General features: G+C 41.7%; 1 protein-coding gene and 2 long non-coding RNA genes across 10 annotated transcripts in view; 1 reads left to right on the top strand and 2 right to left on the bottom strand.

Moving 5' to 3' along the window:
* LOC311601305 (circadian clock protein PASD1-like) overlaps positions 1 to 23,102 on the top strand; it is a 250,428-nt gene extending 227,326 nt beyond the window's left edge. For 2 of the 4 annotated variants that reach the window (XM_084788681.1, XM_084788682.1), the window contains exons 2-10: positions 4,887 to 4,972; positions 7,982 to 8,071; positions 8,492 to 8,591; positions 9,496 to 9,645; positions 10,682 to 10,812; positions 11,770 to 11,843; positions 13,500 to 13,587; positions 13,842 to 13,962; positions 17,764 to 18,403. In XM_084788681.1, the coding sequence (XP_084644807.1) occupies positions 4,889 to 4,972; positions 7,982 to 8,071; positions 8,492 to 8,591; positions 9,496 to 9,645; positions 10,682 to 10,812; positions 11,770 to 11,843; positions 13,500 to 13,587; positions 13,842 to 13,962; positions 17,764 to 17,864 (939 nt within the window). In that variant the 5' untranslated portion in view covers positions 4,887 to 4,888 and the 3' untranslated portion in view covers positions 17,865 to 18,403. Of the gene's footprint in view, positions 1 to 2,477; positions 4,973 to 7,981; positions 8,072 to 8,491; positions 8,592 to 9,495; positions 9,646 to 10,681; positions 10,813 to 11,769; positions 11,844 to 13,499; positions 13,588 to 13,841; positions 13,963 to 17,763; positions 18,404 to 23,019 lie in introns of those variants that run through there. The other 2 variants (XM_084788683.1, XM_084788684.1) reach the window with 2 other exon arrangements.
* LOC311601345 lies at positions 6,411 to 8,497 on the bottom strand. Its single transcript, XR_014780537.1, has 2 exons — positions 8,052 to 8,497; positions 6,411 to 6,895 (listed from the first exon to the last, which is right to left on the bottom strand). It is a non-coding gene; the product is annotated as an uncharacterized lncRNA (long non-coding RNA).
* LOC311601320 lies at positions 10,478 to 23,225 on the bottom strand. Of its 5 annotated transcripts, none has more exons than XR_014780485.1 (5): positions 23,104 to 23,194; positions 22,456 to 22,562; positions 19,343 to 19,527; positions 11,061 to 11,265; positions 10,478 to 10,531 (listed from the first exon to the last, which is right to left on the bottom strand). It is a non-coding gene; the product is annotated as an uncharacterized lncRNA (long non-coding RNA). The 5 variants fall into 5 exon arrangements; XR_014780483.1 differs by lacking the exon at positions 10,478 to 10,531 and adding an exon at positions 21,354 to 21,510 and having other exon boundaries at positions 10,899 to 11,265; positions 23,104 to 23,225; XR_014780484.1 differs by lacking the exon at positions 10,478 to 10,531 and having other exon boundaries at positions 10,899 to 11,265; positions 23,104 to 23,195.
* Between the last annotated feature and the right edge of the window lie 4,418 nt (positions 23,226 to 27,643).

The following is a 27,643-nucleotide window of genomic DNA, read 5'->3' as shown; positions in this document are numbered from 1 at the left end:
ACCTGACATATGACATCACTGAACAATACAGGATATGTGACTTTGGGATATCAGAGGAAAGCCTTGAAGTACAGTGATTTGAACAGAAAAATATATTGCTTTTTCAGTTTTTAAAGATGGAAGTTGAAGGTCCAGATGTTGCCAGGGTTGGTTCTTTCTTGAGATCTTTCTCCCTGGCTTGTAGATGGCGGTCTACAGTGAGTGCACTCACAGGATCACACTCTGTATATGACTGTGTCTTATCTGCCCCCTGTAATAGGGACCGCAGTTACACTGCACCAGTGCCCACACATTCTACCTCAGTTCCCTCATTAAAGACCTTGTCTCCAAATGCAGTCACAGACTGGAGCAGTGAGGTGAGGGCCACCATGGAAAGGACTGAAGGAGCACAACTGAGACTACAATCTAACCAGTGACTAGTGTGTGGAGGGTGAAGAATTTGCAGAGAAAACACGAGTCTTTTGTAGAGTAAAGGTCAGGACTTGAAGGTGAAGTGAGGCTTGGAAAGGAAGACTCACAGAGAGGTTCGATTTTGATGAACGCATGTCAGGAAAATAATTAATGTGGCTGCAAATAGGTATAGGCAGAAATGCAAGAAGGCATAAGGGAGAGAAAAAACAGGAAGAGGAGGAGATAGGACTGGTGAAGTTGAGGGACAAGGGAGGACAGGGTGGTCAAGGTTTGCTGAGGGAGGTAGCAGATCCAACTTTTTATCTAAAAAGATTTAGCAAACACCTGTTGTGGATAAGACAATGGCTCTGTCCAGATGCCTCTTGCTCCTGAATGAAAAGGAATGGACCTTGAGGTCAAAGGTTCTGGTTTTCTCAGGACATGCTAAAGTGCTTTAGGGTGAGGCCCATGTCCTACGTGACTTTCCTGGTCTTACCAGGGGAGGAGGAAATTGCGTTTTCCATGGAGTGTTACAGTTTAGCTCTGATATCAGAAGGCAGTGGAGAATTTGGAGTTCTACATGGCCATGATGATACCAAACATGTTATAGCCCTTTGTCTAGCTGCTGTGCCAAGCATGGCAGAAGAAGCAGGTAGATGTTTGAAACTGGCTGGCAGACAGGTCAGGTGAGACACAGGCTGGTGTTGCTTTAGCAGTTGTCAGCACCTAGCTATCAGCAATGTAGCAGCTCTGCCATCACTGTGCCTGCCTTGATCAACACTCAAGCCCCAGGCATTCAACAGTGATTCTTCCCCAGAATAAATGGAGTCTCAGAAGGTCATGGTAGAAGGATGGCGTGAGCACAAGAGAGCCAGCCAGCCAGCCAGCCAGTCAGCCAGCTGACTTTTATTTGTAAACCTTGGGCAGTGGGGAGAGGTTTGAGGGTGTCTGATACACTATGTGCCAGGACACTTGATTTACATGCAGTGATACAGTATCTCATTAACATGCAGTAGCATGCGGTCCTTTCACAAGAAGGAAAACACAGTTCATAATTATCCTACGGATGGAGGAAGAACTTCCAGGTAATAATAAAGGTCATTTGCTAGAGGCTGGATGTGCTTGCTGAACAGTTTCTTACCAGGAAACGGTTGGGGTTGTAATCTCCCTGAGGGCTACATGATACTCCTGAGAGGATCTGTAGGTCTCAGATCAGGGGAAGGGAGAGCCCCACTGAGAAAGGGAGTCCAGTGTAATGGACTGAACTCAGTTGGATATCCTGATATGCCAGAGTTTGACCTCTCCAGTAGCACCCCACAAGCCCCGGTGCCAGATTCCAGTGATGTCGAAAGATACATGGTCCCTAGTTCCAAGAAAGAGGAGGCACCCAATGTACAGAATGCAAGTCAGACTCACTGTGTCTTAAGCTCACTGGTAAATACCAGGCCAGCTTTAACTGATCACTTCACTGACTCTCTGAGCAACTCTTTGAAGCAGGCACTTTTAGCCTCATTCCTATTTGGCAGATAAACAAACTGAGGCACAGAGATGCCAATTCACTTGCTGAAGATCAGAGAGTAATATGTGGTCCTGCCAAGAGGTGGAGCAAGGCCTTGTTCTTGAGGTTCCTCTTGTCCTTCCCCTCCTTTGCCATAAACAGAGCTCCCATGCCTCTAGGCCCTGTAGATAATGCTGAGAACGCAAAGGTCAGTGTGGCAGCGGGTGGAAGGCCTGGCAAGGATCTTATTGGTGCTATGTGTCTTTCACATTTGTTTCCTTATATTTTACATGTCTTCAGTGTTGTCAACAATCTCGAGTACTGAAGCTTTATAATAATTCTTGATATCCAGTAAGTAAAGGCCCATTCTGTATTTTATTCTTACTCATAAATTACTGTGCAGGATTTGGGGCTTTTTATTTTCCACAGCTAGATTAATGGGGAAAATACTTCACAAATTTATCACAAAATACTGAGATGGTGATATGGATGATGTGTGTTCCATCTAAGCCATGAAGAATCTTACATGGTGGCAGAGGCATCTAATCCTAGTCCTTGTGGACTGGAGGCAGGAGGATCAGTAGTTTTAGGACCTAAAGTGAGTTGAGGGGGCAGCTAGGTTACACTGTTTCCCATGTTAAAGCAAATAAAACCAAAATGAAAAATGTCCAGAGTAATCTGAGCAACAGGAGGTGACACCCTACAGTATGGCAGCTCTTGTGCAGGCCTCTGGTATTGAGACTCTTTGCCTACTGAGCCTTCCAGTTATTGTCTGATCCTAGGAAGTAGAGAATGTCCACTCCTGCTTTGTAGTTAGACTTGTAATCCAAGGCAGGCTCAGATATTGAATTGTCTCATCCTTTGGCAGCAGCTAGTGTTATAGCTCTTGCATAGGCATAAGAATTGGGGGCATTTCTTAGCCAGTAACACAAGCTAGCTTTAGAGCTCTTAGCCAAAGACTGGGAACATTTCTAGCCTAAAGACTTGTCTGCTCTATGGACCTTTTCTGGTGTCCCGGGACAGTGGTCTTTTCTGTGTGGTACTATGCAGAGAGGCAACAGAATATAACTCGAGGAGGAGAGAGAAATGGTTCTGTGGTTGTGAACATTTTTTGCCCCAGCACAGGACCTGAGTTTGGTTCGCAGTACCCATTATAGTGGCTTACAACTATTTGTAACTCAAGTTCAATGAGATAATACATTCTTCTGATCTCTATAGGTGTCAGACATACACATGGTATACATACATTCAGGGGAAACATTTAATAAAATAAAAGTAATCAAAATATAACATATAGAGACATATGTTTAAAAGATCAAATCAGGAAAGCAGCAACTGCTGAATGTCTCCCTATAGACTCATTGAGCCCAACTGCTATGCCTTGTAGAACCAGCCACTGTCATTGGGGCTTACATTTTAGACCTATCACAGCCTCACCACTAACCACCAATCACATTCATTAAGGATTATGTTTGAACAAATGACAACACTGACTCTGAGAACAAATCATAGTCATTGAAGTTTGTGTTTTAGGCCAATCACAGCCTTGCTCTTAACAGTAACCACAGTCATTTAAACTTGTGTTTTGACCAATCACAGCCCTGCCTCTTAGGACCAATCATAGTCAGTGGCTTTTATGTTCTCAGCCAATCTCCTAATCAGTGTGCATTCTAGAGTTGCCTGGATACAGTAGACATAAGACCACTTTACTTCAAGTGGGTGATAAGGTAAGGTTGACTCGGAGCTCCGTTGTAATGGCAAAATACTGAGTTATTTTTTTGTCTAATCTTGTACCAATCATTGATATAGGGATGGGGAACTCACCAACTGTAAACTGTGGATTTCATAATTTCACATTTCAGTTATATAAGTTTTTAGTCTAGTCTAAAGTTATGTAGTTAAGTATATACCTTATGTAAGCTTAGTTGTCTAACTTGGTGCTTATAAAATGTCTGTCCTCTTCTTGAGCAATACTATTTTTACCACAGTTAACAATCTCATGGAATACACTGAAGCAACTATTTTCTTGACTACATTATTCCTCTATGGCTTTCCCTATTTCTATGCCTTCTTTGTGGCTAAACATCCTAAAATACTTTCTAGGCCCTGTGTCCACTCCATCACATTGCATTTCTTCTTCAGTCATCATCAGCCAGGCCATAGCTGCTACACTCTTCATCCTACGGCACCAATGCTACACACCCTATTCTCATTGCCTCGTTAGTGAAGGCACTTGAGTGCACTCTGAGGGCATGCTGTGAGACTCTTGACCTAGAGTCAGAATCCCCCAGCACAAACGTTGTACACCCCGACTATTTCTTTCTCTTGTGAGTAGAGGAGCTAATTCTTATTGACATAAAACATTGAGGTGGGAGGCTGTGTTACTGATGTCTTTACTGACTCAGGTCAAGGAGGAGAGGTGGTATGGCTGTGAAGGGGAACAGAGGACAAGATGAGGTGTGGTGTTTACTGAGCAGACCTGGGAATGGCCTGAAGATCCCCCCAGTGTAAGGCCTTTGTCCAGAAATGAAGAGTAGAATTCCAGCTTTTAGTTAGGGACTGGTGGTATGGATCCACGCAGAGTTGTTAACCTTGTCTGGCATATTGTGGATCCTGAGTTTTCACAGAACCAAATGGAAAATTGCACGTTGTTGGGTGAATTTTCAATGCCATCATTTTTAATCCGAATTGTATTCCACAGATTAAGTCTTCTCTATGATACTAATTATAACTTTGCCTTGGTAAGGTAGCTCAGTGGTTAAATGCACATGCCATGTAAGCCTGATGACCTCAGTTCACTCCTCAGAACCCACATAAAAGTGAAAGTAGAGAACTAACTTCCCAAAGTTCTCTTCTGACTTCCACTATAAGCTATGGTATACACAAATCCCACCTCCATTCAAAAACTAATACTTTTTTTCTAATTCGTAACTTTGAGAACTCTAATATCAACTGCTCATTATCTTAATATAACATCTCGCATTTCTTTTTTGAGAAGGAATGTCAGACGTAAGGGCCAATTTTGAAAAAAATGAAGCTCCTGTCTTCACTACCCATAAAGAGTACCATCAGACGGCGGTTATGGTAAGGGTGCTTTTGTTGCGTACTCTGTGTGTAGATTGTGTATAATACAAGATGCACTACAGCACATCTCAAAGCATAGCTGGAAGACTAAAGGCCTTCAAGTAATACAACAAGTATTACAACAGTGCACATTCTTAAATGAAAACCTAAGCCACGTATGGACTTCTTTCTTCCTTTTATGCAGTTCATTATAAAAAAAAAAAGGACTGGTAAGTATCATATAATGAAATTTGTGTTGTGTAGAGGCCTCAAAATTATCATTTGAAGTCTTTCAATAAGTTGTATAAAACCTAATGCATATTTGAACTACTATAGAAGGTGACTATAAACCACAGGGATGTTTATCGGCACAAGTGCAGGGGGAAATGCCTCCTCTGCCACCTTTTAGCTTCTGTCATGTGTGAGTAACTTCCCTGGAAAACCTTTTCTTAGAGAAGCTTTTCGTGCCACAAACATTCTGTAAGTATGAGCACAGCTGTCTTTAAGCAGAAAAAATGTTTAAAAAATTAAGGCCTCTGGAACGAGGTGTAGCTTGGGCCATTATTTTGAGCCATGAAAAGAAGGTGGAGTTTTTTTCTTTCGTCTTTTGTTTTTAATTTCAACTGAGGCTGGGGTTATAGCTCATTCGCAGCACTTACCTAGCAGTGTCAATACACTGACACCAATAAAAGCAGCATAATCTTTTGGATTAACACATAATGAATCCAGGAGCTGGTCAGTTGCTATTTCTGTGCTACAAATATCTCCATGTGTGTGAACCTTTGGGTGAGGATACACTCAAACCAGTTTGAAACCACAGCAGGTAATAAGTGGATATGTGAAAGTAATGGTTCCATTCTATAGTGATCAAGGTATGATCCAAATTTTCTACTTTCATGAGTTATCTTTGGTAAACTACTTCCTAAGAACTTATTTATCCAATCAATTTCAATTTTCCTGGCATAAAATTGATGATAACGTTCTCGAGTCATATTTATTATGGCTGAAGGTTCTGTAATGATGTCTACCTTTTGTTCTTAAAATTGTTGATCATCAGTTAAGAGCACTGGCTGCTAGCTGGGCGTGGTGGCACACGCCTTTAAACCCAGCACTAGGGAAGCAGAGGCAGATGGATCACTGTGAGTTCGAGGCCGGCATGGTCTACAAAGTGAGTCCAGGACAGCCAAGGCTACATGGAGAGACCCTGTCTCCTCCCCCCCCCCCAAAAAAAAGGAGCACTGATGCTCTTGCAGAGGATCTGAGTTTAATTCCCAGCACTCATGCAACAGCTCACAATTCTCTGTAACTCCAGTCCCAGAGGGTTGGACAGACATGTATGCAGGGAAAAAAACCCACTCATACACATAAAATAAACTTGTTTTTTGAAGATTGTGGTTTTCATTATGCAATTCACTTTATCAGGGGCTTATCACCAGGATTTCTCTTTTCAAAGAGCTGATTTTCATTTTCTTTTTAAAAGTTTTTATTATTTTTATGGTTTGCTTTTCACTTCTTTCTTTCTCCTTACAATTTAATTATTTTACAGATGTCATAAAATGAAACATGCTTCTTTTCTGGAATGGCTTATTTCACTCACTAAAATATTTGGTGGCACAATTCCCTGTAAAGGCTAAATAAGATTTACCTACTTGTTATGCTACATTTTTCAGAGCCTTTTATCTGTCAGTTGCTTGGAGTATATGTTAAGCTTTCTCTGCGGTAAATAAAACTGCTAAGTTTGGTTACTCTATAAAGACAAAAAGCTTGATGTGGCATTGGTGGTATAGTGGTGAGCGTAGCTGCCTTCTAAGAAATGAGGTTTATTTAGTGCAAGTTCAAAATTCTGCTTCCGTCGTGGATGGCCGCTTGGTTGTATCGCTTGTGAGATGGCTTCATGGTGGAGCTGGATTTACAGTGGAGGTAGGAAGTGAGAGAACAACCATACTGTAAGACAGAAAGCCAAAGAGTGGTAAGCAGTATCCCTAGTGACCTAGCACTCTGCTTCTCCTCTTACAGACCCTACCACCTCTCACAGTGTGCAATGGGGGCCAAGCTTTCAAGGCATGAGTGCTTGCAGGACTGGCCATATCCAAACCATAGTAGATTGCCTCCACCTTTTTGCTATTGTGAATAATGCTGCCAAGAATGTGGACAAACACAGTTCTTTGAGGCGCTGCTTTTTTCCTCATGTATATCTAGAAGAAGAACCATTAGCGTCTATGGTATCCTCTAATATGTTGAGGACTGGTCATATAGTTTCTTCATTTTAACCTTTCAGTGACATTCCCTGAAAATCTTCCTAAAACTTGCAGTCAGAGTCCTATCAGGTCCTGGCTTTAGGCTTACTTTAGTTTTTTTTTTGTTGTTGTTGTTGTTGTAGTTGTTGATTTGGGTGGTTGTTTTGTTGTTGTTGTCATTGTTTATTTGTTTTTTTCTGTTACTGGGATTATAAACCAGGTCCTTTTGCACCTGGTAAGTACTCTACCAACATAAACACATACAAAACTCTCTGGCTGTGTTTTACCATGTATTTTAACTTATAAGTTGATGTCTTCTTTTCCTTTTATGCTAAAGATGGAACCCAGGTCCTCACAAACACTAGGGAAATGTCCTACCACTGAGCTATAGCCTCAGCCCCCAAATTGATATTTCTATGATAATTTTCTTTGGAGACCTTTTGCTTACATTTCACTTCTCAGATCACATCAAACTTCAAAAAACCCATGTTATCTATGTTCGTATGTTAAGTGCACTTTTCATGTCTAAAAATTCCCATGTTTAGTGTTAATTGGGTGCACACTGACATTTGTTTAAGTGACACATCATTTGATAAGTATCTCATGCCTAAGGTTAAGTAGATTCTGTTGTGTAGGAGGAAGAATTTAATTAGGTATGGTCCTACCTTAACGATATGTAAGAAATGGAAAACATTTTCAGTGTTCTATTATAATTATTTATGCACTTAGAAATAAAGCTATCATTTTATTATTGTTCCACTATTGAATTATATTATTATTATGTCTTTATTAGCCATTGGAAAACATTTCAACTATCATGAACATAGATGGAAAAGTCGTTTTTATATCACAGAATGTGTTACCTCTTCTTGGCCACCGTCTAGTAAGTTCTTCCAGATTCTGGAGAAGCGGGTCATTATGGTTTCCTGTTTACGGGTGATTTACTTTTAGCCTCATATAACCCATTGGTATCCAACTATGCCCATATTTCATCATCTTCTCCACTGGTTTTCGTGTCAAGTCAATAAAAACAAATTCTGGAAACAGTACATGGTGGTGGTTACAGCGTTGGTGGTCTCCGAGATGGATAGGAAAGGCTTCAACTGTTTGAGGTAGATAATACACAGGAAAACCATGGCCAGAATGGGCTGTAGCATGGAGCAGTTACTGGAGGGCAATGCAATTGGGTTGAAGCTCAGCACCTACCTATACCTATAGGTGGGCAAGGGCAGAGCTAGGTTCACAGGGCAGACTAATAGTATTAGTATAGGAAGCAAAGGCTGTTCTCTCTCACTCTCTCCAGGAAGATATTGTGGGAAAGACTTTATTAGATATTATTCTTGATGAACAAAAGGATGAAATATCTCAGAAGATCATTCTCCATCTTCCTTTGGCAAATGCAGGTATGTATACATGGCTTTGTTTTGTTTCAATTTAATTTTGGATTTTTGAGTGACCAGTAACACTCAGTTGAATAATTTCTTTCTCTCTTACCCCTTAGCAATTTTTGTCAAAAAATAACAGGTAATATAGCTGATGATCATATATTCATTTAAGTTTATAGCCTATAATTTCATTCACAACATTTCTTACATTAAAAAACTATCTCCTCTGGAGGAATAGGGAGTAGTAGTTCATGGGCCCTGACTCTCAGCTAAGGAGCTAGTGACATTTCGTGGATACTGGGGGAAGGTGAGTGGGTTTTCTTCAATGACGTGGTCCCTGGCTGGCTGAGCATGCTCTGTCCCAGTGGTTCTAAATCTTCCTAATGCTGTGACCCTTTAATACAGTTCCTCATGCAGTGCTGACCTCCAACCATAACGTTATTTTCACCAGTACTTCATAACTAATTTTTCTACTGCTGTGAATTTTAATGTAAATATCTGTGTTTTTCAATGGTCTTAAGTGACTCCGTGAAAAGGTCATTTGTCCCCCAAAGGGTTATGAGTAGATGTGAAACTGGATCTGGGAGAGTTTGGGAGGCATGGGACATAAACTTGACCAAAATATATCACATGCGTATATGAAATTATCAAAGAATCAAGAAAATTATTTTATGGAATAATCATCCTCCACTCTGTCTTGTTCTTTATCCTAAGCCCTAATTACAGAAGTAATTCTCTGATTTTAGTAGTGCTATATAAATACCAGTATACTAGTCTACAGATACAACAATGATAGCTCAGTGAGTATCAGTGTTCATGGGAAGAAAGTTGTGGTCTTTAAGATGTTCTTTTAACTAAGGAAGACTTTCATTGTGTGAAATAATCCCGCAGACTACATAACTTTGCCTCTTGCTCTCCTTAGTTGGAAGTCTTGTTGAATTTTGCTGTTGGGTAAGAAAAGGAAATGCGTATCAGAATGCCCAGCAAAGAGATGCTGAGAGAGGCAAATATGAAAAAAACAAAATGTATGCCTATGTGAAATTCATCTTGTACCTGCAGAATTATTATGATGGTAAGCAATCCATCCCATGATATATACATGATGATCAGGTGTGATGGATTCCCTGATTGCTAGCATACATGTTCTTGTGTTATTGGCCTTTACAAAACATCTAACATCAATAGACTCACAATTTATGGCTATGCCTATTAGGCATTAAAAAAATAGTAGTGACTTTTATAAAGTGGTCCCATATAGAAATATGGTAGATGACATTGGTAAATGATGGCTGTCTCACCTTAGAAAACAAAATATTTTTAAAACTTAATAAAAAAAGAAAAGGTTAATGCACTGCCAAGCTTAAAGGCAACTCTATGAACACCTAAAGTTACAAATGGATTGTGTAGCTTGTAAATCATACCACAGATTGAATTACTGGTTGGGTTGGGGGTCTAGAATTCTAGCATCCTATCAAGGACCAATATATAAAATATAAACACTAAAGTTCTGCACACTAACCTGGGGAAAGAAGTCATCTCTCTAACATTTTCACTAGACAAATCTATGCTATTTCCACATTTATGGCATGTATGCTATGGGGCCTGATGTTTTAAGGTTTAAGGATGTGCAAGCAGAGAAATTGACATATAAAAAGTTAACTGCTTCAGAGCCATAAAATATACAAGACAATCAGAGGTGAGGTATAGTTTGTGCTTCAGGTAACCAAATGCTAATTAAAATATTTTTCATGTTTCTTAGAAATTAAAGGTGAAATATCTTTAAAACATATGGAAAAAATGCATGCACACACACACACACAGACATAAACACACACACAGTTTTTTTAGAGACTTCCACAACAATCAATTGAGCAACAGCAAACGACTGACCTCAGCACAAGTTCACATTTGGTTTTCATATTTTGGTGATGACCATCTGGGGAATCTGCAGAGCTTGGCTGTCAATGAAAGAAGACAAGAAAAATACCATGGCTCAAAATCTTGAAAAATGCCATTGGGGTGGCAAACAGCATTGTGATGTATTATTTAGCTGCCACCTTATTTATCCAGTATACTTTTTAAATTAATTGACATTGTGTCATCTTTAGAGTCATTTATGGTTTGGAAGAAATATGTTCCTAACAGCAGAAACATTCGGTCATCAGCTCCAAGGCTGTTAGGGGAGCAACAGTACTATCTCGTGGGAACCATTTCCATCCTTCGTAAGCCACACGAATCAGTGAGTATGTTTTATGTCTCCCTCACTTTAAAGGGCACATCATCTTTGCTTTCAGCAGCTGGACATCAGTGCAGAAAGACTCAGTATTCAGTGAGGAAAGAGCAATTGTATATTTGTTTAGGAGGTGAATGGCAGGAATCTGGACTGATTACAGTGATTACAGTGGATGGAATCTCAAGGATTTGGCACCAATGGGGGCATAAGTAGAACACCATGGACAGGGCAGTGTTAGCAGCCTAGATGAAGACCTCTGGCCTGTGGTACATGATCCTCTTGTGGTGGTGTAGCAGATCCATCACTCCCACATTCAGTTTTAGAATAAACCGCCTCTCCATATTGAAAACAGTAATGAACGTTGTATAGAAGCGAAAACTGAAGGAAGTTGTCCGTCATCTGCCATGAGAATGTAGACTTCAAAGATGTAGGACTCAGTCCCAAGATCTGCTTCCTCTTCTGAGAAAGAGAAAATGAATCTTACTTGGCCGATCCATATTCCGCTAGCCTTCATCAAGGCACCAGGACGTCTACTTGTGATTTACTCCAGTTTTTCTCTCTAGGCCTCTAGGACACTGTTCCTATACTGGTGGGTATTTTATAAAAGATGAGAACAGGACAGCAGTCAGAAGAGTCTTTACAGTCTTTACAGTATGATGGCATAAAATAGTGAGTGGTGAACTTGAGTGAAAATGAAATTCCTCTTCTGGATCTACTAGGCTTGGGATAAATCATTTTGTGTATACTTTGTTTTTATACCTATAAACGTGGTGTCTTCCTCACACTGACCTGTGGATCAGTTGTAACTAGAATATGTAATGGATGCTATATATGTCAAGCATATTTTAGTATGCAGATACATTTGAGTGGAAATTAGGCTGGGGCTTGACTGTGGGTTTGACTCTCAAAGATGCCAATATGATGATGGCAACAACGGAAATGGATATGCTAATCTTTCTGCAGGAACACCCCACTGAAATTCAATCCAATGTTATAGTTATTGACTCGGATGATGACATTCCTGTGAAGTGCCGCAGGTAAGAGGTATCATGGCTGTAAGTAACGCAGAGCTGAAACACATTTTTTACTAAAGAAATTGCATACAATACATGATCAACTAAGGATTTCAAATGAATCTAAGATGACCAATTTGCTGGTTTCCAAATCTGTGTATTTTCATGTATGTGAGGAACTATGTAACTGGTGTCTGTTGCATTATTTTCTAGATTGGTCCAATAATGGAACAAGAAAAAATATACACAGTACATCTGAGATTGTGAGCCTAACTCTTAGAACCCACGTAGTAGAAAGAGAGGATTGATTCCTGAATGTTTTCCTTTGTCCTCCACACAAGTGACATACATGAACACACACACACACACACACACACACACACTGAATAAAGAAATACATATTTTTAAAAACAGGAGTATTGAAAGCACACGTGATAGCATTTGAGATATGGAGTAAGGATAATCAATAGTTCACAGTTATCCTCTGTCAACTCTGTCTTTACAAGTAGAGACACTGAGAAAGCAAATAAAATATGAACTAGTTGACAAAACCTTACCATGAGCATATGTAACCTGAGAAGGCCTTCTGAAACCATTTGCTTTACTTAAAATAGGTTGTCCTTGGTCTTTCTCATTGTGTAAAAAAAGTGTTCTCGTTATACCATTTGGATGTTAAGCTTAATCCATAAAGAGAAAAATAGATAATATATTAAAAATGGAAAATTAATGGAGTATGAAATAAACACAATACCCAGAGATTTATCAAAACAAACATCTGAGTGGCTAGTTCCCGTCCTTGAGCTAGAGTTCTTTCTATTTATGAATGTCTTTACTGTGTTCAGAGCAGAGATTGGGTTCTAACAGTGGCTTCTCATTGGATCATATTTCTATATTGTTCTAAAGAGGTCAATTAGAACAAACACTCTTTAAGCAGTATTACAGGAGGTAGGGCTTGTGTGGGTCTCATGTGGCCATGCCACTATTATGAGCTCCTGAGTGCAGTGTTCCCGTCATGGTCCACATGACACTGTTATCTCCCTGATCTCTGATTCCTACAGCCTTCCTGCCCTACCTTCTGCAATACTCCCTAAGCCTTGTGTGGAAGGGGCTCTTACAGATGTACCATGTATATCTAAACATGCCAATAACACTTAATTCTCTATAGCTTGACTAGTTGTGAGTTTCAATTTTAACCACTGAATACTGCGTAAATGAACTTCTCTGATGAGATCTGAGAACTGCACTAATCCATGGGCATAAAGACGAATTGCATAAAGACATTAATTTAGAGAGCACATTGACGCTATGCCCATTTAGCAAGGTAATGGCAAGTAGATTCACTCTTGGGGCTGCTGAACTCCCCAGCATTGTGTTCTTGATCAGATTTATAATACCAGACATATGTTTCCTCCCGTGGTATGGCCATCAATCCATTCAGAAATTGCTCGGTTGCCACGTAACATTGATGCAACTGTTGTAAACGTGGGCATATTTTGCCATGCCAGTCATTATTGTTGATGACAGTGTTCACATCTGGCAAAACTGTCACTGACTTTTTTTCTCCCTCCATCAGCTTAGATAACCCTGTCTAGTGCAATGAAAGCTATCCAACAAAGAGCAAGTTTCCTGGCCAGTACACAACACACATTTTGATAATTCTTTCTTTATGGCTTTATTGAGGCTTGAAAAACGACGCCAGAAGAATGAATTGCAAAGAATTTGCCAGGATGAAGCTGCGAAAATGGAACATCCTAATTCAGACTCAGAAGTATGTACACTGACCACCGTTGTGTAGAACTATGAACCTTTATCCCTCTAATGTTGTTATTTACTTCACGTCTGTTGCACACACACACACACACACACACACACACACACACACACACACACACAGTGTTGGCTTCTCAATTGCTTGAAGTATGTTATTATGTTTAAAGTGTTTGGGTTCTGCCTGTGTTTCCTATTATTTGTGTCTTATTCTATCCCGCTAGTCAAATGTATTCTCTTCTTTTGGAATCTCAGGTTGAGATTGTAGATATTGGACCAGTCACTCGGCAAAGGCCACTTGGAACAATTCAGACCAGGAAATCAGCTCGGTTGAGCACAAGCAGAAACATAAGTGCAACTACAAGGAAGTGCACAGGTACGAGGACAAGCCTTTCTTCCACGGGTTTTACACCCCTGATATCGAGTAGGTACAATGAGCTACTTGGAAGTGGATGAAATAAATCAGATGACCTTCAAGGTTGTTAGGAGGTTTAAAATAGTGTTCTGTTTATAACACTGTGAAATCACAGGTGTCATGTCCAATTTTGCTCATTTTCTGTAAATCTTTGAGATGATGATTCAGAGAAATATAAGTAAATATCTTCTCATAGATTCAAGCAATCACTGATCTTACACATTTTAGAAACCCCAGTTAGAAATGTGCAGACTCTCCTTTTTTCTGTTGAATTTGTATTACTCACTTGCTTTTGATTTTAATACTGCAAACATTGCGATAGATCTGTCTTTGAATAAATAACACTTTATTGTTTATGTCCTTGCAGTGTCTTAGTGTAACAACATGTTTTTGTTGTTAGTTTTGTTGATGTTTTGCCGCAAATTTTTTATGTATTGTTCACCCTGTCCTAGAAGTCAAAGCGGGCCCTTTAGCTCCACTCCTGAGTGCAGAGATGACAGAATTATAGGCATGTGTGTTGCCAGGACAATGTAATGGAAGTAGCAGTGAAGGTGGTTAATCCCTCCAAAATACTGCTGCTTTTTTTATGTGTTTCTATAACAAAGTCCTAATTATACCACTGTATAAAACCTGCAACACTTGAGACATGGATCTCATTGCAGATAAGTTATATTGTGACATTTTCACTTATTATGGTTCATCTTTCTTTTCTCCTCAGTTTCAAATGTAGGTTTAATTGTCAAATAGTTTTAGTAGCACCACTTCCATTATTTCTGTAAGTTTCAGATCTCCTTTCCAAATAGTTCTTTGAAAACAGCACAAAGGTAGGTGTGTGTGTGTGTGTGTGTGTGTGTGTGTGTGTGTGTGTGTGTGTGTGTGTATGTGTGTGAGACCATTTCTAACATTTACATGAAGAGTGATTGCACTTAACCTACTTATCTGAAGTTACCTTGTAGGGTTGTTCTGTGGAATTATATTCATTATTGTTAAACCAGCTGTGGAGCAATCCTTATAAGATCCCACAGCTAGCCTTTCCAGTCAGAGGAGCAAAGCCAGATAACCAGCAAGAGACATTGAAATTTAGCAGCATCTGGAGTGCTTGCTATGGCTTACTGATATTTATTTTATTTTTTCATTTGGAACCAGAAAATTGCAAACATACTATTAAGATGCAAAAGTGATTTGGAAGTGATTGATAGCAGAAAAGTTTAGTCAAAGCTCTGAGCACTGAAACTGTCAGGGAACTAGAATTTTCCAAAAGGACTAAAATGGAATATATAAAACTAACTGAATGATTGAAGAAGTGCAATTTGCTTGTATCCATAGCATTGTTGTGAAGTGTGCATCCTGAAGCTGCGTGGAGCAATTGGGAGGTATCTGGTGGGGCACTCTGCCTGATCCTGATGCTTATATTTTGTAAATGTTTTTCATTTTGAACTAATTTTGGACTTAGAGAAAATTTTCAATGCAGTAGTCAGGAGGGAGAGGCAGAAGGGTCAGGGGTTCATGGCCATTATCTATGCCATGAGTTCAAGGCCATCCTGGGATTCATGGAAGTTGTCACAAAAATAAAGTAATTGGAATAGAAAGAGCAATACACGGGAAGATGGACAAAAGCAAAAGAGAATATCTATCCATTCCATTGTGATGCCCTTAATGTCACACATTACATAATCAAAACAACATTGGTTTCATTCTTATTACCAATGTGAGGACATTTTCATCTGTCTCCTTTTCTTAGAAATGTACAGTTAGCAAATTTCATGTCACAGGAAACAATGGATCACTTTCATTTATTCCACATTATGACTATATTGCCAATTTTAATCCCTCCATCAGCAGAAGAACATCTGGATTGCTTTCAAGTTTTTGATAATTATGAATAATTTTACTACAGACATTTTTTCAGAGGTTTTGCATGGAACTTTCAGTTTGCTTGTGTAAATTCCTGTCTGTGAGACTTAGAGTCATTTGTGACTTATTTCAACTTGTGGCTCTACAGTCTAAGAGGGAATCTGTATGATAGAGTTGAAATGCCCTATAGCTTTTTTCTTTTGATCTGGGACTCTTCTTCATAAGGAGAATGCCCCAGCAATATGTTCTCTATTTGGTATGCAGAGTTGAAAGCATTATCAATGTGAAGGAAGTCACACATGTGATGGTAGAACTCACTGCTGAGTAAAACCATTGGGTTTTATTGCAGTAGTAACAGCTACAAAGATCCTTGTATGACTGAGCTGCATAAATGATTCCTAAATACAATCTGACTTTCAGTCTTCCCCAGCCACACCTCACTTTAGTGCCAAGTTCAACACTGAATCCAGATTCCTTACTGAGATTATCCATTTTGCAATACTGCAATACAGTCTAGAACCTACCTTGGATAGGTCTCATCATATTGAAAAAGTTCCTTAAAATTCCCTTTGCTGAGTGAGTGTGCTTGGCATTTATCTATGGAGTTGCCTTATGTTAGACAGGGCAGACAGACCTTGGGGACCATCTTTAAGGGCTACACTTACAGAATAAAACTGGTCCTGATAAAAATAACCCAGCAGATTTAGCTCTTCATGTAAAGTCCCAGCTAGCCTTATAAGGAGCAGAAACATTCAATCTGGCAAAGAAGCAAGACATCAAAAGTATTTTCATTTTAAATGTTTAGAAATTCTAGATAGCTAAATGTGTACCATTTTCATATACATTCCTTGACCAAATGAACCATCAGTGTCACCAGAAATTGGGTCCCTATGATCTCATACCGAGATTAAAATTGGCAAATGGTCTGACGGGCTCACTAGCAAAGTAGACTCCAAAAGGTAGCCCTTTTCGTGCCCATTACCAATACAATGATGTTCTTGAGTGGAACTCTAAGAATCAGAGTTGACAGCAAATTGATCTAATCGTCCAGGCAGTGAACGTCGGGTTTCAGATAGCTCATTGGGAAAGAGTTAGAGTAGGAAGGGCAAGAGTTTCATCCTGTGGACATATGACTCTGACTGGGCTCTTTCCTTTCTGCTCACTCCTGTCCTGGTCTTCAGCTGTCTGCTTGAAACCCAACTCCTCCTGAATCTATTTTCCTCATTCACCCCATTTGGTTCCACTTACTTGGTCCTGAATCACTTCAAAATAGAGTCAAAAAAGAGTTCTACAACTGATACCTGTAACACTGCCTTTGTGCTTGTCCTCCTCCACTTCCTGGTGGGAGCTGACACCTTTACTTCCACTGTGTAAGTGCGGAAATGACTTCAATCCAAGGCTAAAGTTGAGACTTTGGCTAGGTCTGACTTCACAAAAGCTGGGGAATGGAGGGCCAGACACATATGCTGCAGACTAAAAGGAAGTTTTGGGTTCTCAGGACGGCCATTAAGCCAAGGGGCATCTGGAAGGAAGAATAGTACAGGAATCCTAACTTTCCAAGCTCTCTTTCTGTCTCTGTCTCTGTCTCTGTCTCTGTCTCTGTCTCTGTCTCTGTCTCTGTCTCTGTCTCTGTCTCTGTCTCTGTCTCTCTGTCTCTGTCTCTGTCTCTGTCTCTGTCTTTCTGTCTCTGTCTCTGTCTCTGTTTCTCTCTCTCTCTCTCTCTCTCTCTCTCTCTCTCTCTCTCTCTCTCTCCATCCCCCCCTGCCTCTCTCTCTCCTCTGCTAGTACCTTGTAAACCAATAATGCAAAGATACTTGTCAGTGGCTCACTGGCTTGAAATAAAGGAATACTCCTATCACCACAGAATATTTCAGTTTACCACTCTCCCTGCTTTTTTTTCCTTTGCAGCATGCCTCTTCTGCTTACCTAAGAGAGAGACCAGGCAGCCTGGTCAAGATAATTCTGCATATTTTCTGACTGAAGAGAACACCATCAATCCTCACCCCTAAGGGGAAGATGAGGCAGAAGACCTAAGTCCATGGTCTATATGGGAAAGGGACATACAAGAGTCCCTTGATGTGAGAGGGTGGGTGGGTTATTTTCTTTACTCATAAGTTTAGTTTTTAGTTGTTTCTTAAGCATAATGAGTTTAATGGAAAGTAAGCTGCAAAAGCAAACTATTACATCCAGATTAGTGTGTGATAACTACTATTCATTTCCATTTGCTTGCCCCACACTTTTTCAAGTATACGTATATACATCTGTGCTTTTGCTGGGGCAAGCTGCCTTCAATGGGCAGAATTCTAGGGTACTAATGTTTTTGCCAAAATAAGAAATGCCACAGAGGTTTGAAATGCAGAAAAATATTGTTCCATCATGCCCTTTTTTTTTTTTTTTAAATCTCGGGCCTTAATCTTGATTTATTCATATATGTCTTCTGTGGTCCTATGCCACTTTGTAACCTATATTCCAGACAACCAATTTGAGAAGTAATATCTGTTCAAAAAAGGGTATGTCTTTGCTTAATAAACACTATATTGTACTGCAAGTCTTGTGTCTGTGAGGCTGACTTTGAAATCCTAGGAATATTTCTGACTTGGTAGACCCACACTTATGTGCTGATGAAGAGCCTATGTTCTAGAGAGAAACATTTCATGCAGTACCTGTTCCTGGCACATTGGCCTGTTTTCTACACTTACAGACTCCAATGGCTGGAACCCTCCTCTGTGGCTATGAATATAGGCACCCTTTTTGCACCTGCAACCTTTTTGGTTGGTTGATTTGTCTTTGTGTGTGTGTTATCCCCATCTTACTTTTAAAGACAGTGTCTACCACTGCACCTGGAGCTCACAAGCAGGCTAGATTGGCTGGCCAGTACAGTTCAGGGATCATCTCCCCAGCATGGTGGCCACAAAGGTGATTTTGCTTGTTGGTCAGGTACCAAGAAGAACATTTCCACACTATATTAAGAGTGGTAGGAGTGGGGGGGGGGTCAGGGGCATGGATAGCTCTACCAGAAATCACCCCATTTGGAGATGAGGTCTTAAAGAGGTATGGCCCTGAGGGCAACAGAAGGATGGTGGTGGCATGTGGGCTTTTGATAGCTACTCAAGCACCTTGGTCCCAGTGTGACTTTGGAGTTCACTCTAATTTGCTGGACAGCATCCATAGTTCTCAGAATCACAGCCTAAGCTCTGCATTTGCAAAGTTGTTTTAGCAATCTGCTCTTCAGCTGAAGAATATGCCATTGGGGAGCAGAACACTTTCCTCACAAAGCACAGGACTGCTGAGGACAGCGGTAAGCTTGAGCACTTCTTAGGAAGGCATGGGAATTCCAGGAGGCCTGAGGCCACCTGTGGGCATGACTGCTTCTGCCCACTGCTTAGAATGTGGCTGTTCTTGGAGATAACCTCCTTGAGCAGCCCTGCAATGGCTGAGCACAGTTACACTCACTTTGTCAGGTAGTTCATCAAATGCTGACACTCACCAGAGTTTCCTGCTTTAGTTGTTGCCCCTCCTGCATATGCTCAACTCCTACCAGCTGAGGGTAAGTAGAGGCACAGAGAAGTTCTCCAGAGATTGTGAGCAGAGGAGTCAACAGCTGCAACCCAGGAGCTCGGTCCTTCTCTCGAACACCACAGAACAGCTGCAACACCTTCTAGATTGAAGAGCCTGGAAAGGAAGCCTCGGGACCTAGCCTGCCTTCTCCATCCTCAACACAGTAGTCATTAGCTCTAAGATTCAAAGTAGGTGGCTTTGTACCCTCTCCTGTGTTTCTCCACTCCAACAACAATGTCAATAAAGTGGCCCCAAGCTGAAAGCACCTCACTATAACCCAGTGAGGAGACATGGGGTGGTAGAGTCAGTTTGACCTTGTTTATCTTTTCAACATGAGGCCAAGTTCAATTCACCCTCCAGGGAGAGCTCAGGAGTTACATATTAGTGTGGCTCACGCAGGGGAAATGATGAAATTCACAAGAGCTTCCAGACATGGTTTAATTTAACTTCTACACTTGCTCATTTCCACATAGAAAGGACAAGACTTGGCTTATATATAATGGAATATTATATATACACAGATTTACAGCTGCATATTCATGAGTTTTCTGTGGCATCCAACATTTATAAAGATTCTTAGTCCCAAATGCATTTTATAATAAAAAAGGAAGAGTATTATTAAGACTATCAGCTTCAGTCCACACCCTTCCTCCACATCTTTTCATGCCACAGTAGCAGCCAATAGCCAGGGCTGTGTATTGAGCAATGTTTTGAAGTGTATCTTGCGGACAATGAAGGGGAAAGTAGGCTTGACATGTTGTAGCCTGTGGGTATTGTTCACCCTGACTGGGCTGGAGACATGTTCCTGTTAATAACTGTCCCACCCACTGTGATCTCAAGCCACCTGAAGCCTTGCTCCTGAGCCCCTGCTGCACTCCCAGCTCCTGCTGGGATTCTAACTCTGTCAGAGGACAGCCTGATAGACCCCACTGATAACCCTCACCTCAGGCTCTCTGACTAACTGAAGCAAGAGCCTGCTCACCTGATGAAGGATTAATGTGTGTGGCCAGAAGCCTCACCTTGCACTAACTGACCTAGGACTACTCTTGCCACCCAAATTACACATCACCATGGAGTGGCCCCAACACTTTAACCTCAAGCTCGGGTCATCAATGACAACAAATGGCTGCTGGGAGAAGGAGATTGAGGGTTGTTTTTCTGGCAATATAGACTCTCTCATGGGCTGTCTGTGTCCCAGTGAATGACTCCACACCCGTGCACATACTGGCTGCACTGAAGAGATTCAGTGGGCAGAGAGTGGTGGTAGGAAAACTAATGTGTGGAGTTAGGGGAGAGGGAGAAGGACAGACTGATCAAAGTACATGTTATTCATTCTCAAACACCAAATTAAAAATCAACTCTCAGATTCAGAGCTAGGTTTCCATTAACTATGCCACAGGGGATGTTAAATGATTAGGCTTTTCAGCAGGAACAGTAAGCAAGGCTCTGCTGCATGATCATCTATTGTTATGCAATGCAATCCCAGTCCCCCCTTATTGGTCCTATCTTTTCCTTCCCTCTGTAGTTGTTTCTTTCCTCTCAGCATGCACTCTGCCTTCAGCTTTGGTGAACCATTGGGTATGATACAAAGGTTCTGCAACTTTCTGCCCTCGTGCATCGCCAATATCATAAGCAGCACAAAGTTCTCTTTTGTCTCTGCATCTTTGCCCACAATGCAGGTGGAAAGGGCTCCACGTGGGAAGAGCCGCAGGTGGGAAGAACCCCAGATGGAAAGGGCCCCAAGTGGAAGGGGCTCCATGAGGAAAGGGCCCCAGGTGGGAAAAGCCCCACATGGGAAGAGCCCCAGGTGGGAAGAGCCCCAGGTGGGAAGAGCCCCAGGTGGGAAGAGCCCCAGGTGGGAAGAGCCCCAGGTGGGAAGTGCCCCAGTGGGAAGAACCCCTGGCTCTCCTAGACCATTCTTGACTTTGTTCAGCACCTGCCATAAGTGCATCAGTGCTCTTTTAAACTGCTCCCATGATGGGTAGAGGTTGGCTCAGGTCTTAGATGTTCCTACTACTCCCAGAAGTGAGGGCCTTGCACAACTCAACTGGCTTTCCACAAATATTCAAGGCTTGTGACCCTGGTGCTTAGTCAACACTAGGAAAATATTGCCCAAAGAAAATCAGTTACTTGAGACATGAGCGTGTGGGAAATAAAGACTGGCATGTAGCCCTGCACAGAAGCTAAGATGATCAGGCAAGACAGCATTCCACCTCTGCTCTGTCTTTCTGCCTCAAGTATAAACTGATCCTAAGCTTATGAACCTTAACCAGTAAATGGGTTTAGGCTTAGTCCTTGGAGTGAGACCCTTCTACCAGTAGATCTGGTCCCTGGCTTAGCTGCAGTCTGATGAAACCAGGGAGCTAATGAAACTTGGTGGATGAGACTGCTCAATACACTACCAACAACTTGGTGGCTCCAGTTAGCCTCTGGGCATTCCTCCATGGCACACACAAGTCCTGACACTGCAGAGACATGGGGGTGGTGAATGGGTGAAATTTCTGGAGTCACTGATGTTTCCTGCCCAGATGGAGGCCTTGACCCCAAAAGTCAAAGGGTAATTAACCACATAGTCACCTTGGTGATGAAACAAAACCCACAACCCTACAGAATCAAACCATGTCAAATACAGAGAGGCCGAGGTCAGCAGACAGGACAGGCAAATTGCAGTATTTAGAATAGCGAATTCAAGTGTTTGTGTAATCCAAGTTCCAGCCTGTGGGGAAGGTAGGTGGAAGAGGAGCTGGAAATTCACCTGACTGGGAGTGGGGTAGGACTTCAGCAAGGAAACAACCTCTAGGTTTTAGGAGAGGGCTGGTATCATGGGATGATTTAAACCTGAGGCATTGCGTATGCCGTCTGCTAGGCAAGCCAGTGTAAGGAGGGTACTTGTGCACAGTAAATGCCTTGAGAAATGTGGTTTGGTTTTCTGGTTTAGGGCTGATTTTTTATTCCACATGTGTCACCTGCCAATGACCAGTGTCTAGCCATGTCCATCTGGGATTTAGGGTGGAGAATCAAGACAATACTTTGACGTTTTACCTGGATCATCTATGAATCCCTTTGTTGACTCCTGGGTTTACAAGGTAAGGTTAAGACAGTTGATTGACAGCAGGGACTTCATCTGTTCTCTGAAGCTCTCCAGGATCCTAAAAACAAGGAACAGGCGAAGAAACACATGTTAGTCATCTCTAAGTCAAACTTCAGCTCCTCCCCTACCCCCCCTTCCCCATGCTCCTTTGAAGGCACAGAGCAAGCACTGATCCTGTGAAAGGATGAGCATGCTGGGAGATCAGACCCTCCTAATTGATTGCATCTTTCCTTCTATTTTCCTGGCCCAATTGGGTCTTCTCCCTTGGTTCCCTCCTCTAGTCACTGTATGTTCTTCTCTCAGTCACCAAGATATCTGCCTGACTCTTCCCTGTAGGCTCAATTTTCTTAGCAAATAGATTTTATTATGAACTTATTGACCGAGAGTACCTCACTGATAACCCGACTAACCTAAATAATAGGAAAAGGAGTTTTAAAAATACAATAATGAAACCATAAAGATATCAGTTCTGAGGAATGGTTATCCTGGCATAATCAGCAGGATTTCTTCTGCAGGAACCTGGAGCAACCAGAACCCATAGCCTCAAATGGAGCCCAGAGCCCCGAAGCCTTCCCTCCTGCAGTTCTCTCTAGGAGCACCTTGAGGCACAGGAATGAATAGCCAAAATTATCCCCAAGTCTCCAAAGGATCCGCCTCTTGTTTTGGGCTCACATATATACCTCTTCTCAGAATTTGTTCAAGCGTGTTTTTCAGCTGGTTAATAACCAATCTCCCCCACATGGTGATTTAACTTCTAAGGGGATAAACATCATCTGCTCTCTCACAAGTCTTTTTCTCATCCTCAACTTGTGATCTAAACAAAAACATGTTTATCTCTCCTTCATCTCCCCTTTCTATTAAATAAAATAAGTTATATACAACAAAATAAGAATTATCCAGTAAGTCACATTTACAAGGAGCAGTCAGTCCGTTTGTAGTTAAAATTTTTAAGAAATTATTCAACTATCTATCCTATGCTATTGTTTCTTTTCCTAATATCTACATTTTTCAAACTAAATTTATATTACTACTGTTACTATCTAGTCTTCAACCCCATAAGAGATTCCAGAAGGAAAAACTATCTAATATGAAGGAAGTGCAGGCAAGCAACTTCCAAAAGTATTGACAGGACAGAGAGCTGAGTGTCTGTACTGTCACAAGTTCCTCTCCATTGTTGGGGCATCCCAGCCTTCAGCCAGCCAGCCCAAGGCATCTTAAAGACTGCTTCTGTACTGTCACAAGTTCCTCTCCATTGTTGGGGCATCCCAGCCTTCAGCTAGCCAGTCCAAAGCATCTTACAGACTGCTCTGAAGCAGGAATCCTGAAGGATTGGCCCACATAATCCCTGCAAAGCTGGGCAGCTAATTTCTCAGTTTCAGGCTTGATCATAGTGGACGGTCATTCTGTCATCAGCTGTAGAGATAAGCAAAGTTCCTCAGACCAGTGGCTGTCTGCCACTATCTTTTCTTGATGGCTGCGTGATTAGACTCGAGGTGCTGCCAGGAACAGATGTGTCTCTCTGTCATAAAAGCCCTTTATTATTAAATGCCATTTTCTTTGGATCTCTGAAGTGTTTGAAGACCATCTATCTATTCTATCCGTCATCAACCTATTCCTTTGGAAACATATACAAAAAACTTAATAAAGCTTATTCTATAATTAAGTAATTTATTATCTAGTCAGATTTATAAGTGACCAACTAACAATTTCTATCTCTGACCGTACTGAGCAAGTTGTAACAGTTGTATTTCACCTGTTCAAATAAGTTGTACATGTATAAAACATTACATAAATGTCAAACAAAATGATCTTAAGTTTCTACCAGTGTACAATATACAATTTAAGTTTCCATTAACATACCATATACAATACATAAAGCAAATGTTGAAAAAGAAAAAACTTAAATTCCTGTCAATCTTCAATACCAATATGAAATATTTGAATACCAATGTAAATTATTTGAGGCCAGCAGATTCAATAATCTACTTTTTATTCTATAAATCTATACCCTCCCTTATATTCTTTCTTTATATTGTCTCTTCTTCACCCTTTATTCCCTAATGTTAGATAAGATAGAAAAATAAGGGAGAAAGAATGATAGAAGAAATCCTTAAATGAAACTTTTATTAACTTACAACTAACCCCCCTAGGCAAAAATGGACATCGATAACCCACCAAAAACCACCACCCCACATATTGGGAATGGGGACAACGTTCTCTTAAAATTACTTTTTGCTGTTTGGGGGAAAACATCTTTTGGGTAACCATAGAAAAATAAGATGTTGGCCAAGCGCTGCAAAAGCTAGCGGTATCTGTTTTGTCCAGTCTTTTTTGGATTGATCCTTGGGACTAGCCCTTTTTAAAGTCAACAGGCATGCAATTTCTTGAGGAAATAGTAGCTGAAGCAGTCTTTGATGTTGAATTGCCCAGGCTATCTGCTTTGTCATGTATTTATTATTTAGACAGCATGTGTGCCTGCACGCCAGAAGAGGGCACCAGATGTCACTATAGATGGTTCTGAAGCACATGGTTAGTTGTTGGAAATTGAACTCAGGGTCTCTGAGCCATGGTTTGTAGTCATATTGAATATCATTAAAAATCCCTAAAGAAAACTGAAACAACCTGACGTTAGCATTTTCTGAGATCCTGCAGATGTTGGGTTTTTATACTTTTCTGTTTAAGGCCATCTAGGAAAGGAATAATTATATTATTCTACAACTGAATGGCTTATATGACAAATACTGAATACGCTTTTTAGGCTATCTGCCTGCATCTGTAGACACACACAAATGGGTTAAAATATAAAATAAAACCCTCAGTCAAAACTATCTTGTTTGTAAGGACCAAACAAACTACCTTTTGAAAAAGAGACTCCATTTTGCAAAGGAAACTCCATTTTGTGTTCAACCTATCCGAAAGCTGAACCCAGATTCCAGACTAAGCACACACTAGCCTAAACAGAAAAAAAATATTTGCTGACAACACAAACAGCTCACCTTGGGAAAGTCCAAATATACTCTCTGCTGGTGAAGCTGAGTAGCAGGGGGTCTGGCACATAGCAACAACCAATTAGGAAAGGCCAGGCCCAAGTTCCTTATGCCCCCATGACTGCCTCAGCCAATCTTTTCTGTAGGCCAACTTGAACTACATCTAATACCCAACCATGAAACTCTAAGTCTTGTAACTCTCTGCTTGCAGCTTTTCTGCCCAGATGTCATCCAATCATATACTGTAAAACCCATTTCCTTGTCTAAAACCTATATTTAATAAACCCTCCCAGTTGAGACTCCAGGCCACTTCCCTGCACCTGCTGCATCAACGCATTGGAGGTGTGTCCTGGGTTAGAACCTGCAATATAAAGACATCCTTGCCACTGATTTGGACTCCGCTCTTGGGTGGTTTGTTCAGAGAGTCTCTCAAAATTTGGGCATAACATTGTTAATAACTCGAAATATGCCTACTTAAGATAACCAGAGCTGGACTCGTGAACACTTAATATTCCTTCCAAAAAGGAGATAGGTAAGGCCCTTCCTGGGAATATCCTGTCCAAATCCAGCCTACCTAGGAAAGCACTCTCAGCCCTGCCAACAAGAGTTGCTGCAACACACACAAACAGGCTCCCTCTTCTCCACTGCATTCAGTAGTTTTGCCAGTACTTTACACTTCACCCAGTCCTCAATGTGTCCATCAACTGGCAAGACAGGAGGCATACCTGTCACTGCTCAAAGCTCCTACGTTGGCTTGCAAGCTCTGCCCACTATGATTACATCATCAGCCTCAGCTGCACCTTAGCATCAAGCCCTGCCTACCACTACTACCTAAGTCATCACAACCCCATGCACAGCACCTGCTGGACAAGCTACCCCAGCAGAGAAAGCTTCTGTCACGGCCCACCAGAAACACATCTACAGCTCCTTAGCTCAACACTCACAGCTTCTCCCTGAGAATATGCAATACTTCCCCCCAAAGACAGGGTTCTCCACCCGTGGGTCGAGACCCCCACACCAGCTATTTATATTGTAATTTGGTTCCATCCCTAAAAGTGGCAAAATTCCAGTTGTGAAATAGCAAGGAAACACATGAGGGGCTGTGTTAAAGAGTCACAGCATTAGGAAGGTTGAAACCCACTGCCCTTCCCTGACCTTTGCAACCACAGCACCCACCCACTACTCTATCTCAGCAGGTCACAGTGCCCCACTGCTACAGGTGTTCTCTGCCAAATGAAGGTCAAGGGAGGATTCAGCCTTCTGCCCCCTCCTCAGAAAGTGACCACTCACATCATAGCCTTGGCCTGGTGCTCTGCATTCCCTGCTCACTTATCTCACCACTCACACAGCCCAGCCCACAACAACTGCCACAGCAGAAACAGCCCTTGGACACTCTTCTCCTTCAGCGGTTCTGGGCAACATGAAGTAGGGACCAAAAGTTATACTGACACAATCCAGCAATCAGTGAAAGGCCAGACCTCAATCAAGCCCTGCATTAGCAAGAGAGCTCAGTCCACCACTCTTCAGTCAGCTCTCACAACCCCACACTAGTATACACCTACACAGCCCCATCCTGCTCTTAGGGTGACTGTGTGTCCTCTCAGGTCAACATCCAGAGCCCAGCCCAATTTTGTATGAGATCACCTAGCCTCCCAGCCTGGCAGCTCCTTAACTCCACACTGCAGGATCCATAGCCACGCCCCCAACACCTCACCACTTCCTGCTTCCCTAGTAATCAGGGGGGCCCTGCACACCCAGATCTGCTCTCACACCCCTGCCTGAGTCTGTCTACCTCCCTGCCTCAGCTCTAAGCACTCCTGAACACCACCCCTCCCCCATCTTGGCCTGCATCTGTTCCCAAGGGATTCCACAGTGCACAAAGTTTCCTTCTCTAGCTCTTACTAGGTCCAGATCCACCCAGCCTTCCACCCTAGCATACAAGCCCCACCCACCACTATTGACCTCAGCAGTCACAGCCCCACCCACAAGACCATCACCAGTCCTCCTGCTGCAGGGCACCCTATCTTTACTTCAAAGTTTTCTCAAAGACTCATTCTCCATTCAGCCCTGGCCCAACTCCTGACACTCCTTTTTGACTACTTTCTAGGCCAGCTGTTATGGACACTTGCCCCTGCCCTCTTTAGAGGTCCTC

This window comes from Acomys minous (assembly GCF_964271855.1).
Source record: "Acomys minous genome assembly, chromosome: 7".
NCBI classification, from domain to species: domain Eukaryota; kingdom Metazoa; phylum Chordata; class Mammalia; order Rodentia; family Muridae; genus Acomys; species Acomys minous.
This window is presented reverse-complemented; position numbering and strand designations above follow the sequence as displayed.